This window comes from Phycodurus eques, chromosome 20 (genome assembly GCF_024500275.1).
Source record: "Phycodurus eques isolate BA_2022a chromosome 20, UOR_Pequ_1.1, whole genome shotgun sequence".
In the NCBI taxonomy this organism is placed as follows: domain Eukaryota; kingdom Metazoa; phylum Chordata; class Actinopteri; order Syngnathiformes; family Syngnathidae; genus Phycodurus; species Phycodurus eques.
The window spans coordinates 9,967,307-9,981,430 of NC_084544.1; the positions used below are offsets into that span (position 1 = coordinate 9,967,307).

Below are 14,124 nucleotides of genomic sequence, written 5' to 3' on the forward strand. Positions count from 1 at the left end.
AGTGGGCGACGCACACGAAGATGAACGTGCTGACCATGATATTGAGCGACGGGATGCCCGGGATCAGGATCAAGATTCCTTTAGTGTCCGCAGCCAGCCAGACGTGGTACTGGCATATGAACAGCTGGGGGGGGGACAAGCGGGCATCAGGCAAAAACGCAGCCTCCACGAGGCCGGGGGCAACGCGACAGCAGACTGGAGAGGTGTATGGCTAGCCAATTCAAGCACTTATTCAATGTCCTACTAGTTTGCTGAATTCTGAATTTACAAGTATGCTCTTTGTCCTCGCTATTAGGACAAGTCACTGCACTAGTGACTGTCTCACTGCACTGATTTTAAACTGCATAAAAGTAATAAACAAATATAAAATCAGGTATTGTGGATATTTTGATATCAAGTGCAAGTCTCTCTCGAGATACAGCATCTAGGTACTTTTATATACTAACGAGAGCTATAACTTTGGAAAATATCCCCCCAAAATTTTAGGTATAAATGTATTTACTTTCAAGTAAATATGGTTATTGCAGACATTTTAGTACCAAAAGCAGGAGGGACTGAACTAGTCCAAACTTCTTCATATTGTACATGCTATCAATTTATTGGATCTTCTTTCACACAGATTAAGTCAAATCTAATTAGACCTTCAGAGGTATGTACACACTGTATCTCAAGAACTGTAACAGACATACATGCCTTTGGTGCCAAAATGTCCGCAACAGCCATACTTCTATGAGACTTTAGTACAGTTATACATAAAAAATATATATATTTTAAGTTATGGCTCATAAACCCATTTTTCTTCCCTCCCAAGTCTCTAAAAGTACCTACAAGCTGTATCTCAAGAACTGTAATAGATACAAACATGATTTTGATATTAGAAATGTCCACAATACCCACACACTTTAGTACATTGATGGGGGTGAAAATTAATGCATTTCGAGGCATAAATTAAAAATGTATTTTTGGGTAGACTTCTTGGATTTTGGGGGGGTGCGAGTACTACTCGTGAAGCGCTAGATGTTATAAAGTAAAGTTTTATAACTTCAGAGGTAGCAGCATGCAGCAGAATAACAAATAGCTTGCCAGAGAGGTGGTGGTTATGGTTTTTGTTAACTATGCACAAAAAGTTCCAGATATTCAGATTTCGAGTGCAATGTTAAGATGAACCTAAAATACACAATAACCTTAACAGGTGAACTTAATTTGACCTCTCAACTTTTGAATGCACGTCCAACTTTTCAAAAGTACTGAAAAACTGGAGTACTTTTTTTTTTAGCAACTTTCTGTTCAACAATTAGCTGAACGGCAAATCGCACTTTACTTTCTACATATTGCATCACACCTTATAATCACATTCTTTAGATGATCTAATGGAGCAATTCAAGAGTGTCTCACCTCCAAGGAGATCTTTCCAAACCAGGCAAAGAAGGAGCTATAGACGGAGCGGGCGTAGCCGGGAATGTTCCGGATTAGAATGAAGGCCATGATCTGTGTGTGTGTGTGTGTGTGTGAGCAAAGCTTTAATTTCTTACATTGAAGTTGACGTTATGTGACAAAACAGAGCAGAGATGAATTTACCTGCAACACAGAGATGTACGGATGCATCTCGTTACACTCCGTTTTGTTTTTGCAGCTGCTGGCCCACACGGAATATGTCTGGAATGATGGACGAAGACATATGTTCTTTTTGTTTCTCACAACAATGACGTGTTTGAGTTGACGTTTTGATTATTGTTGTTCATAAGTGAGGTGAAAAGATTACTGGCGATAGTTTCTGGTCTGAGTTTGTGTACATAAGACATTCATTCATTCATTCATTCATCTTCCGTTCCACTTATCCTCACTTGGGTCGTGGGCGTGCTGCAGCCTATTGCATTAATCTTCAGGCAAGAGGCGGGGTACACCCTGAACTGGTCGCCAGCCAATCACAGGGCACACATTCCCACCTAAGGGCAATTTAGAGTCTTCAATCAACCTACCATGCATGTTTTTTGCGATGTGGGAGGAAACCGGAGTACCTGGAGAAAACCCACGCAGGGGTGGGTATAACATGCAAACTCCACACAGGCGGGGCCGGGATTTGAACCCCGGTCATCAGAACTGTGAGGCGGATGTGCTAACCAGTCGTGCACCGTTGCACCGTACATAAAACAATCTTGGTGAATAAGAAATCTTTTCAAATCTCAAAGCAGTAAATGAAGCTATGAGATTTATTTAGGTCAAATGTAAAACCTTTCAGGGACATTATGATCCATTTTAAGAACTCATTCACTCAATATGAAATATGCAAGTTGGGCGGCACACATTTTGCACTAACAATTTTAATATTACAGGTCTCTCTCAACAAATTACAATATTGGAGAAAAATATATTAATTTCAGGAGTTCATTTTTAAAAAGTGAAACTAATTTTCTATATTAAAAACGATTTCTTTATTATTTCTTAACATGGTGAATTTGGGGGTTTTGTTACATGTAGGCTTTAATCAAAATTATAAAAATAAAATCATGAAATATTTCTCTGTGTAGCAACATAATATGTGAGTTTCACTTTTTGAATTAACTACAGGTACTGAAATACATTGTTTTCGGAGATATTCTAATTTAGTGAGATGCACCTGAACATACATAGTTACTGCTGACTAATTATAAATTCTCCAAATTCTGTTTTCCGAAGAAGATTCAGCAAAGTTGTTCAGGTCTGTGGTATTTTTTAAGAACTTTGAACAGCAGATTAAATGACATTTACTTTAGACTTTAAAAAAATACTGTATTAAAAAATAATAATAATTACCAGTAAGCGGCCAAACCATTAGGCACACCTATTTAGATCCAATCCAAAGTTCTGTGTTAAATTATAATATGTTGGACTTCATTTATACTTGTTTTTTTTTTCAATGACACTGTCAAATACACCCATTTAACAATGTTTACTATTACTGTGATTGAAGTTTGTAGAAGTGCACTGCATCATACTGAGAAATGTTTCAAGTACGGTTACCGTATTTAGCTACAATCAGAAATTAAACTCACAATTACAGACACAGTCTCTAGTCTTGGTCTTAGTCTTAGTCTAATTTTGCAGGAGTTGTACAGAGGAAATGTAGAAAACGGTGAACCGACTTACGAAGAAGGTGACGACTGAGAGGAAGAGGAGCAGGTTGGAGATCCAAGTCGAGAACAGAGCTTCTCCTTTGCCTTCGGACAGCACCTGGCGCTTTTGCAGCACCAGGTAGACGAAGGCGAACAGCATCCCGTGCATCACCACCTGCGACGCAAGGCATCCGAACAAGTTCGACCCCACAGCAGACATCAAAGCGTCACATGATGTAAACTTACAAATCTGTCCAGCTTGAATCTGAAACCCCACTCATAGATGCTTCCATTCATTTCAAAGAGCTTGGAGAAGGGCCAAAAGGAGAAGACGCTGTCAAAGAAATCCTGCCAACACAAAGACACAATTATTGGCAAAATCCCCAAAATAGTCATCAAACTTTTGATGTTATGCTCAAAAATGGTTTGCAATTTAGTGCCATTCAAGGACTTTGTCACATGCTTTAAGGTGGTGCTATATTCCAATCTCCCATGCAGTTTTAACACTGCAAACTCCCCCTTTAAGATGCATCTTTAAATTGCATGGGTTAAAAGGTGGGGGGAAAAAGTCACTGCTTACAGAACCGAACGTTTGGGTTCTTGCGTCAGAAGAATAATAAACACAGTAATGGCTTATAATAATTACACAAGCTGGTGATACTTCCTTCGTGATGTCACTTTGCTATGATTTTATGACAGGTGCGCGTTGGCATGTGGCTCACCTGTGAGAAAGCCAAGACGCAGATGAACCCCAGAAGCACCAGAAACTTGACCACGACACCAAGATACCACATCCCGCTGGCTGCACATGACACAAGTCCAGAGTAGGCGTAAAACGCGACATATTCAAAAGTCTACAAACATCGAGCGCTTACCGTTGGCCCTCTTCTGCAGGATCTGAGGCCACACGGCCAGTGTGCCGTAGATGATGACGAACCAGAAGGTGACCAGTGGGACAAAGTAATAGAACTGGTAGGGCCTGTCCATCACCACACACAACACCAACACCAGGAAGTTAAGACGGAAAAGCACCTGCGGAAGGAAGTGTATCAAAATAAAAACTGACAAAAATGTGAAAAATGACATTTAATTACTGTTATGATTACTTCCACCGTGTGTAGTCTCACCTGGCATACTCTATACAGTCCAAAGTCTCCTTTGAGCCAAAAAAAGGAAAAGTGCCCATAGCCAGTCTGGAAAAGGTAGGCGGCCACCAGCACCCGCACATGCATGTACACAGGAATGCACTGAAAGGCACGAGAGTCATTATTCAGGTATTGAAATGACATGTGATGTGAGTTGTACAAGGTACATTAGGGACTCACAGCGCTGGCTCCAGATATGTGATAGATGAGGATGACGAGTTGCATCCAGCCCTTCCACTCATCGGTTTGCTCTCGATTCAGTAATCTGGTCTGTGCGGAAACAACTTGAACTTAGTCTTAAGTGTCATTAAATGAAGTCAAAATGGAGGCCACGTTTCACTATAAGGATGTAGAACCATGTGATTTCTCCCTTCCGATTGGTGCGTAAATGTAAAGAAAACAAACTGTATACAAATATGATACTGCTATCTTGATATTCGCTTAAATATTTTTGGGGAAAAATTCACTTAATACATTTTGTATTTGTGTGTTTTACTGTTCGTACCGTTCAATAAACGGCTGAAAGTACATCGCGACTCGTCTCCCCTCACACACTTTACTCGAGTGATTGTGTATCTGAAGCCCGCTTGTAATTACTTGCTCACAAAAAAAAAAAAAACAACAATAACAAAAAAAAGACTAAGCGACAGCTCGTGACTTCAACAACTCGCAAGTTGGGTTTAGTGAGTGCGTCATTAAATTTGATAAACAAACATTTGGAACAATACTCACTAACAACAATCAGTAATTACCATCTGACTAAGCCAATAGTTAATGTCTTAAAATGATGCCCCTGCAATGCATGCCATACCTCTTTGCTATTTTCACTGTAGAACACTCCCAACACAAATATGTAGATGAGCGGGATGAAGAATGTTAAGTGCGTGTAGAACTTCTGCTCCTTCATGAAAAAGTTGGCCCGATCACAAAGGTAAAAGTAGGCCATGATCACACCCATCCTGCACATGGCCTGGAACGGCGCCTTGAGACCCAGTGGGGCCACTGCGCTCGCCGGCTTCTTCTCTTCCAGACTCTCCACGTCCGGCGGCATGGGCCGGTGGTGCCGGTTGTTGCCAAGGACGTGAAAGCCCAGGAGGATGAGGGCAGAGCCCACGAAGAAGCACGCGGCGAGATTCTGGAGGAGGTTGGGCGGCGGGACCGTCTGGCAGCAGGAGCCGTCGATGTGTCTCTGGAGCTTGTTGCACACAGCGTTCATCAGCACCATGGCTCCCTAAAAAAACATGCCATTCTGTTCACATTCAAACCTATGGAGACTTTAGAGTCAATGACGCTAATGTGGATGTTTTTGCAATGTTGAGAGGAATATGGAGTACCCAGAGAAAACCAACCCAAGCATAGGGAAAACACATTTTGATGCAGAACCAGATAAAGGTGTAGAATTCATATGTACTGTTACAGTCAGCTGGTTTTGGCCCCAACCAAGCCAAGATCCAGCAGAAAAAAAAACTTTCCATATGTGGTGTGGACCATATGGTTTTGAATGCAAGAATGCGGCAGAACAGTGAATCTCCCTACATGTCATCATATGTTGTGGAACTCAGATTGTGCATGTTTTAATTGGCCTTATTTTTACATGGGTTTGGTGAGTGTACAGTGGATATAAAAAGTCTACACACCCCTATTCAAATGCTAGGATTTTGTGATATTAAAAAAATTGCCTAATATAAATAATTACAAAACCTTTTTTACCTTGGTTTCATCGGACCATAACAAAATCACCCGAAGGCATGTGGGGAAAAAGTGTTATGGTCAGATGACCCCAATTCCGAAAGGCTATGCCTGGCGCAAACACAACACTGCTCATCACTAAAAGAACACCATACCTGCAGTGAAGCATGGTGGTGGCATCATCATGCTTTGGGGCTATTTTTCAGGTGGAACTAGGGCTTTAGCCTTAATCTGCAATACAGTTCCAAATACCACTCAGCGTGAGCACAAAACCTTCCGGCTTCTGCCAGAAAGCAAAAGAAATGTCAGGAAAAGCCTTGTGGAACAACTGAAACCTATTTGGAGTTATCATTGGCACCTCTAATGGTGGCAGGTGTGCTGACTTCTGTCTCCCTTATAACATGATTTTGAATGTCATTGGTTAATTCTGAACATAATCACATCCCAGTTACAAGGGGGTGTGCACACTTGTGCAACCACATTATTTCAGTTGTGCGTTACTTCCCATATCAAAAATTATTATTTTTTTTCCAATTGAGTTGAGAGAGAGGTTAAAGGTCTCATTGATGGTTGAATTTTTTCGAAATGATTTATTTTAGTCTCATTTTTACATCACAAAAACCTGGCATTTTAATTTTTGAACAGGTGTGTATAGATGTTTTATTCACAGTGTATGTAGTAATAGTAGTACAGGGAGTCTTCAATTTATTCCAAAATTCCGTTCCTAAGCCAACAACGTGACTGATTTCTCACATCACTAACCTACGCTAATGCAGCGGCAGTCGTAAAGTCATAATTATAGTAAATAATTGTAAGAAAAATACATGTAAAACAAGGCCACGAATAGAAAATAATCAAATGGAAAAACAGAAAGTATGGCAGTTACCGAGCACCAATGGTAACCTCTGAATGTCATATGTTGGTGCCATGGTAAACTGAAGACACCTAGTATCTGTTATCATGGAACCAAATAACTAATGTATATAAGAACACACATTTTCTTTTTAACAGCTGAATGAACTTACAATATTTCTGGCGCCTTCGGGTACGTGCAGTCCATCGTCTGACTGGTTGATGGTCCCCACTGCCGCTTGGCGAGAGGCAGCCAGCAGCTTGACCTGCGATCTGCTGTTACGCTTACTGGCATTAAGTGCGTCCACCGCGGCTTCGTTGTAGAGCTCCAATAATTGGTTGGTGATCACCTTCCTGTCCTTTCTCAACCCCTCCTCATTGACTGGTTCTGGAGGTTAAAATACACCTTATATAACCATTCATCCATTTTCTATAGTGCTTATCTATACTCTGGAAACAATTCACACACAATTGGCCTCATTCAGTAACGGTGCATATGCACAGATTTGTGCACAAATCTGTGATTCATCAATATATTTTGTTGGTTCTCTGCGAACAAATTTAGAACCACCTGTGACCATGCGTACGCACAAATGACGAAGGATCAGCTACTAAAGATGCACAACGTATTGGAACTACAGTCATTTCTAAAAACAATAATAACTTTAATGATACTATCTCAAAGCAGGAATTTGGGAGTCATTGATGAATGTCCTAAATAACCGTGAAAAGGACAACTTATTACTTTTACTCGCATTCCGTTCAAGCGCTTGTACAGCACTGTATAAGCATGAATGTGTTGTGCAGCTGTCTGCGTGCAGTATGAAATTGTCACTCAAGGAACAGGAAATGCAGTTGGATTGCTTGGATTCCTTGTTTTTCCAAGGCTTCAGTATTCTCATAAAATAATCTGATTTTAAAGTATGTAAATTGAGTGATTTGCACACCCATTGCCGCTGGAATGGTTGCTTGTGACGTATCTCTGAACGGCATACTGTATCTCATATATTTTCCGTCTGTTCCAATGCTAATTTCATGAATTTTATCACCTACAAACGCCTCTTTGCTGTGCTATATTTATTATAAAAAATTATGATTTATTACAATCTACCGTATCACATTTTTACACGCTCATGTTTAGGATCACAGGGAGCTGCAGTTTATCCCAGCTGACATCAGGCAAAAGGCAGACTATACCGTGGACCTCGGTTCACGATGGTCCCGACATTTGACACTTATAGGTTACATTGCATTTGATTGTGTTATATTTATGCTCTAGCAGTATTTTTCATACAAATATTTACTGTTATTATGACTTAACTTTTGCATTTACAAAGGTTTATGGGAAGACTATAGCACATTCCAAAAAATTTGGGTTACTGCTGCCATAGTAAACAGAAGACCACCTTGTATAACAGTGTATCAGTTCAACCATAACTCTGAACATGTATCAGAACAAATTTTCAACACGTATCTTAGTTACAGAATGTTCTGACCCAAGTGTGGACATTTTGTGTTTCTGACTTCTCAACATTGTCGCAAAATTGAAGCACCAACGCCTTCTGCTGCTGCATTTCCAAACTTTTACCCGAGGTGGGAGTACCTCATATATGTACGAAGTTCATTGAAATAAATGATCACATTTCACACCTGATTAGATTTTCACTCGGCTGAAATACAAAAATATGAAAACCACACAGGTAGTGGCCGTTTCTGGCATGTCATATCTGATGCTGGGGGGGTTGGCAACAAACCTTTAAGATATATTCCAGTTATAAACTACAACCACAATAATAAACGGTTAAATGGATACTTCTCTAACAATGTCAATCAAACTTGAGAATTATCTTTGTAAATTAAGCCCTGATACATTGTATTGGATCTCATTAGATTGTGCAGGTTTACTTTATTTTGTGGCCAGTAAGTACTCAGCGAGTAGTATTACATTAGCAATAGATGTCATTTGCTATGACTGCGGCAGTCACATGGCGATGGGAAATTCATCACTGTGGCGAAGGTACAAGCCAGCGGTAGTATTTTAGGGCTTGTGTTGTATTAGAAGCTGACCTTGAAGGACCCAGTAGACCTCTCCATACTGGGCCAGCCTCTCCAGGTGCGCGGCCATGGCGGTCACATTGACTTTGTACTGCTGTAAAGTCTCACTGCTGCCACCGTGCAGTTTAATCGACCACTGTGGTAAGTGGAGACACAGAGAGGATAAAGACGGACTCGAGTGCTGCCTTGTTTTGAAATGCTCTGCTTTCAAGAACATACCGTTGCAGCACCGAGGATGACAACATCGGGCCTTGCTGAGCCTTCCTGCAAAGCAACAAACACATCGCAAACATTACAAAATGCTGTGGCCGACTGACTTCCCACAACGGTAGAACATCCTCACTTACGTGTGTCCATGATACCAAACGTTCCTTCATTGAGTTATTAGCCTCTGGATACCACAGGAATTCCTAAACACAAAGAAATGCAGATGTTATCACTTCTTGTCAAATGACGGCACAGCTGATGTAAAAGCATTGTACAAAAATAGCTCACCACATAAAGAGAAGAGCTCTTTTCTTCAAAAGTAATGTCCGCATGCTTCCGTCAGACATGGAAACACAAAGGGATTCTTGTTTGGAACTTTGTGTGACTTTTCAGCTGAAATCTGATATACAATTCATACATGGACTTGAATTCCACGATTACAAAAGCTTTGGTGGAGTGAGTCATCGGGCTATTGACTCAAAACTGATTCAAATATTTTGTTACAGTTTCCTCAAGTGGTTTTGCACCTCTAAAATTCATATAAGAAAACTTTCAAATCCATAGAAGCAGTGCAAGGGAGCGAGAGTCACACACCCTGGACTGGCCTGGGACTACTTCGGGTTCGCACTGGAACAACTGGATGAAGAGGCTGGGAAGAGAGAAGTCTGGACTTCCCTGCTAAGCTGCTGCCACCACGACCCAAATCCGCATAGGCGGAGGAATGATTATTTTTCACTTTTGATTTCAAAACTAGCTATCTATCAATTTGTTGAATATTTATAATATGAAGATGAGGCGAACCTTTGAATGCTTTCATAGTCCTAACGGACTTCTGAAGGAAATCATAAGTACAATCTGGCCTGCGACAAAAATTAGTTTGACAGCTCCCCAAGTACATATTTGTTTTGGTAAATCTGTACGGTGGACCTGTGAAGTGCAACACAGACTATTCTGTGACAATAGTTAACTTCCACCTTGTTCTAATTTCAAGGCTTGTTTTCCATAACATATAATGTCAAGTGAATGTGCTCAAACTGTCACCGTGATAAAAGCTTAAATTGTGTTCAGATGATGTTGCTCAAGCATACCTTCTTCCCATCTTCTCTTCGGCCAGGCTCTATAACTTTGATGAAGGAGTAAAACAGCTGCCGGATTCGGGAATCTCCGACAAAGGCCACTCGCTTTTTAGAAAGGCAGGTTTTGGCTTCACTGTCGCACAAAGAAAACCATTGTCAGCCATGCGCAGTACGCAGCTATAGAGCTACTCTTGGATATTTGCTTTGCATGCAAACATAACAGCACAATTTGTGCGACTCACATGTTTTTGTAATTGTGCATCATGCAGCCATAAGGCTGCCAAACATTCTCCCCTAAGTAACGTCCGCTGGACAGAAGCCAGTCACATGAATCACCGCCTTGGGGGGCAAAGTACAGAGAAGCTACTAGTAAATACCAAGCACAAAAGAACACTCTGCTTTCTCTAACGATCATTTCCATCACTGACTGAAAAGCCCATTCAGAACTATCACCATCTACGGAGCATTGCCCAGAATAAAGGATTACTATGTCATGAGACTGTCACTCATTTGTTGCTGATGGTCAACAGTGACATCATTGGATTCGCTAGGCTTCTGTGATGATGGACAATGATGACACTTTTGTCTTATTTTGTTACTGATGGACACTAGGTTATGACATTTTCTCGTTTTACTTGTGACATAGGCAACGTTCACACTGCAGCGCATGATGCTCAATTTGGATATTTTGTTAAATCCCATCTTTTTATGTAGTCGTTCACATTACAAAAAATAAAATAAAAATTTGACTTCTTATGTGAATGGAATGTGTCCGTGTAGGGACACGCATGCACACAAAACAAGACGTCACATTGTGCATGTCCAGGAAACACGAGGCGCAGTGTGCTTATGGACAATTTTATTTTTTGGGACAATTGTGGAAAAAGATGCAGAGTCCTCTAGCACTTAGAGCAGTTTGAATGACTAATATTGCAATAGTCCGGTGCAATGACCATTGTGCAAAGGGCGCCGGGACTTCAAGGAGTGTATGCAGTTTAAAGTGACTAGTAGTGCGATAATCTGGGACAATGTTGATTGTGCAAATGTTACAGATACTCCTCAATCAGTGTGCAAGTGGGGCAGATGCTACTCTGGCATGAGTGGCCGGTATTGCTCAACAACAGATATGCAAATAGTGCAGCGTGGCGAGACAACTACAGTGAGTGCATGAGTAATATGTAATTGGCCTGACAGAAATGTGACAACAAACTCAAGACAAAAAAATTGGCAGCATGTTACAATGGAATTGTAGGTTAGCCTACACCAAGCCTATTCATTTTACTAAGGTGCTTAATTGTCTTACTAGTGAGAACAAAGCACTTACATTATGGATTTAGGACATCGACTAAACGCTTAAACGACTTTCCATATGCAACTAGTGCTCTACTAGTATGCCATTACACGCGACTAGAAGAACATTTGTGTGTTGTGTAACATGTCCTATTACATATTTGCACACGTAAAACACGTCAAGGACAACTTTGGCATACAAATACATGTTACTAGTCAGGAAAAACTGCAATAGTTGACACACTACTAGTGGAAAATGTAAATAGCTGTACTGGTTCACTAGCAGTACTTGTGGTGCGCATGTTTGCCTTACGATAACGTAGTTTTTCTATCTTTTTCTATCTCGATTACTAGTCGTTCCACTAGTGTCGAAATGTGATACAATAGTAAAGTAAGCGTTTCTAGGAAGACCTAGTGGCTCTACTAGTGCGCTGAATTGTCTATCCAGTGAGAACAAAAGAGTATTATAAGAACATGGACCTTGAGCTGGACATTTTGATTTCAGTCAAGCGTGCTGCCAAAGAGCATGTAAACACCGCTACCTCAACGCGGCGGCGGCTCGCCAAGCTGTCGTTAGCACAGTTACGTTAGCCGGCCGGCCTTGTCGCCAATCTGCTCGGCGTCAATTTGCTTCTTTTAAAACTCCTTCAAACTAACGCGAGCGTAACGGAACGAAAAACGCACACAGCCACAGTCGAGGGTTAAGTTAGCATTAGCATGTGTTCCCGTTCCCAAGCGACGGGTCGTCCGCTTACCTCCGAAATAGCGCGAAGCCGTGTGGGATGTGACCAGTACAACGACGAGCGCGAGGGATATCAACTTGGCGTTCCTAATGGTGAAATATTGGTTTATTTCTCGCTTGCCCAGGCTATAGGCCAGAAACGCCATCTTCGCTCCTCCATGACAACAAGCAGCTGTGAATTCTCCACGGACGCGGATTGCCTCCCCCCCTCCCGAAGTTGAGGAAAGAAAAATTCAAACCAGTAGTAACTCAATCATAATCAATTTATGACGGGGGGGGGGGGGGGGATATATATATTTTTTTTAAATAAATAAAAAAAGTTCCACAATAAACTCTAATGCAAAATACATTTTTAGACAATTAATTGATGGAATAATCGATAGAATCGATTCAAATAAATATTCTATTGTGACAGCTGTACACCAGTCCCACCCCAAACAAAGAGTCGACTCTGTTCTGTTCTTTTTTTTCTAGCTTTTTCCATTCTTTAGTAGCAGCAGAAAAACACCTGTTTCTGATCCAAAGGGAGAAAGGAACTTTTTGTGAAAAGAAACAAGTCAAACAGAACAGTGACTTAGATGCTAATATTTTTTTGCTTTTGTGACACGTCAAACTATAAAACCACAAAAGTAAGACTGAAGAGGGTCTTTTGACTGCAATATATATTTTTTAAGATTTACAGCTAAACAACTAAGAAAGCTGCCATGAGCGACGCTGACTCACTGCAACTCGAGTTGAACGTCATTGGCGTCTTTTTTACATGGCGTTCCTCATTCACTCCATGGACTGCGTCATCTTTTCTCATGATAGCGATACACACTTTCTCCTACCTACCACGACACATACTCTGTTTATACCATACACACATATATATATATATATATATATATATGGTATGCCTAAACTTGACCCACTTCCAACGTGTTGGCATTTCTCTCCCTCCTAATTGACGTGACAAGCCGAGATTCACCCCCTTCTTTTTATCTTCTACTCAAAAGCTGTGCTGATCTCAAATCAAAAGAGACGCAACAACGCTTTCATCTACAGGGATCTATTGGTCATTACAGTGGTTTAGAAACACAAATTCACAGAAAAGCTTGGCAAGACTCTCCTCCACGCGTTGAATAACCTTCTTGACGTATTTGGGTCATTTTCATATTATTTGATCGGTAACGGTTAAGACATGGCCCACTGAATTTCCTTTTGAAAATCAATTATTTTTACTGACATAGGTATTTGAATTATTGGCAGTTGTTTTCTATCAAAAGGCCATAATTGACTCTAAGAAAATATATATATATATATTGTGTTGGAATATTTTTCATACATTTAATGCCAGAATATCTTATTTTAAGAATATCTTTACTGTTAGGTGTTCAAAGTTACGTTTGATGATTTGCAACGTTTTCTGAAGATGCTAATTAAATTTTGGGATATATAGGATTTTTCTTCTATTGCTTAATGTGCATAATATGAACGTGTTTATGTCTTTACCATTGTGCACTTTTGTCTTTACTGTTATAAGAAGAAGTGTATTTCAATGGGCCACCACCATTTTCCCTGTTAAAAAGGATTGCCTTTGCTATGAATGCCAAAAATATTATCATCAGTGAAATTATCAATAACTTTTGTGAAAATGGGACTCCAGTCCAAATATAAACCTCCGTGTCAGTGAATGTGTACAAAGATTGCCAAGTATATAAAATGAGGCTTTAAACTCGTGAAAAATAAAGCTAATGTCTCTGCTCTCAAACTCCTAAAAATGGGTGCCGCTTTGTCTCGCATCTTATATGGCTATGGACGGAATCTACAAAGGCGACTATGAACTACGAAGCGCAATGCGAGCGTCCACAGAGATATCACGGATTGTATTTTCCTTTGTGAAAAGAAGCACTTCAGCACCAAGCCGCCAGATTACACTCCATTAGTGTGAGGATCCATGTATGTGGCGCATGCAGCAAACATACATACTCCAA

The 14,124-nt window shown here is 40.6% G+C and overlaps 1 protein-coding gene across 1 annotated transcript in view; it reads right to left on the minus strand.

Moving 5' to 3' along the window:
- casd1 (CAS1 domain containing 1) overlaps nucleotides 1-12,358 on the minus strand; it is a 13,731-nt gene extending 1,373 nt beyond the window's left edge. The window contains 18 exon segments of the mRNA XM_061665054.1: nucleotides 2-124; nucleotides 1,396-1,488; nucleotides 1,579-1,656; nucleotides 3,127-3,267; nucleotides 3,339-3,440; nucleotides 3,815-3,894; nucleotides 3,968-4,124; nucleotides 4,220-4,339; nucleotides 4,418-4,507; nucleotides 5,049-5,468; nucleotides 6,952-7,166; nucleotides 8,846-8,969; nucleotides 9,053-9,097; nucleotides 9,181-9,243; nucleotides 9,329-9,373; nucleotides 10,129-10,249; nucleotides 10,359-10,455; nucleotides 12,162-12,358. Of these exon segments, the coding sequence (XP_061521038.1) occupies nucleotides 2-124; nucleotides 1,396-1,488; nucleotides 1,579-1,656; nucleotides 3,127-3,267; nucleotides 3,339-3,440; nucleotides 3,815-3,894; nucleotides 3,968-4,124; nucleotides 4,220-4,339; nucleotides 4,418-4,507; nucleotides 5,049-5,468; nucleotides 6,952-7,166; nucleotides 8,846-8,969; nucleotides 9,053-9,097; nucleotides 9,181-9,243; nucleotides 9,329-9,373; nucleotides 10,129-10,249; nucleotides 10,359-10,455; nucleotides 12,162-12,294 (2,247 nt within the window). The 5' untranslated portion in view covers nucleotides 12,295-12,358.
- Between the last annotated feature and the right edge of the window lie 1,766 nt (nucleotides 12,359-14,124).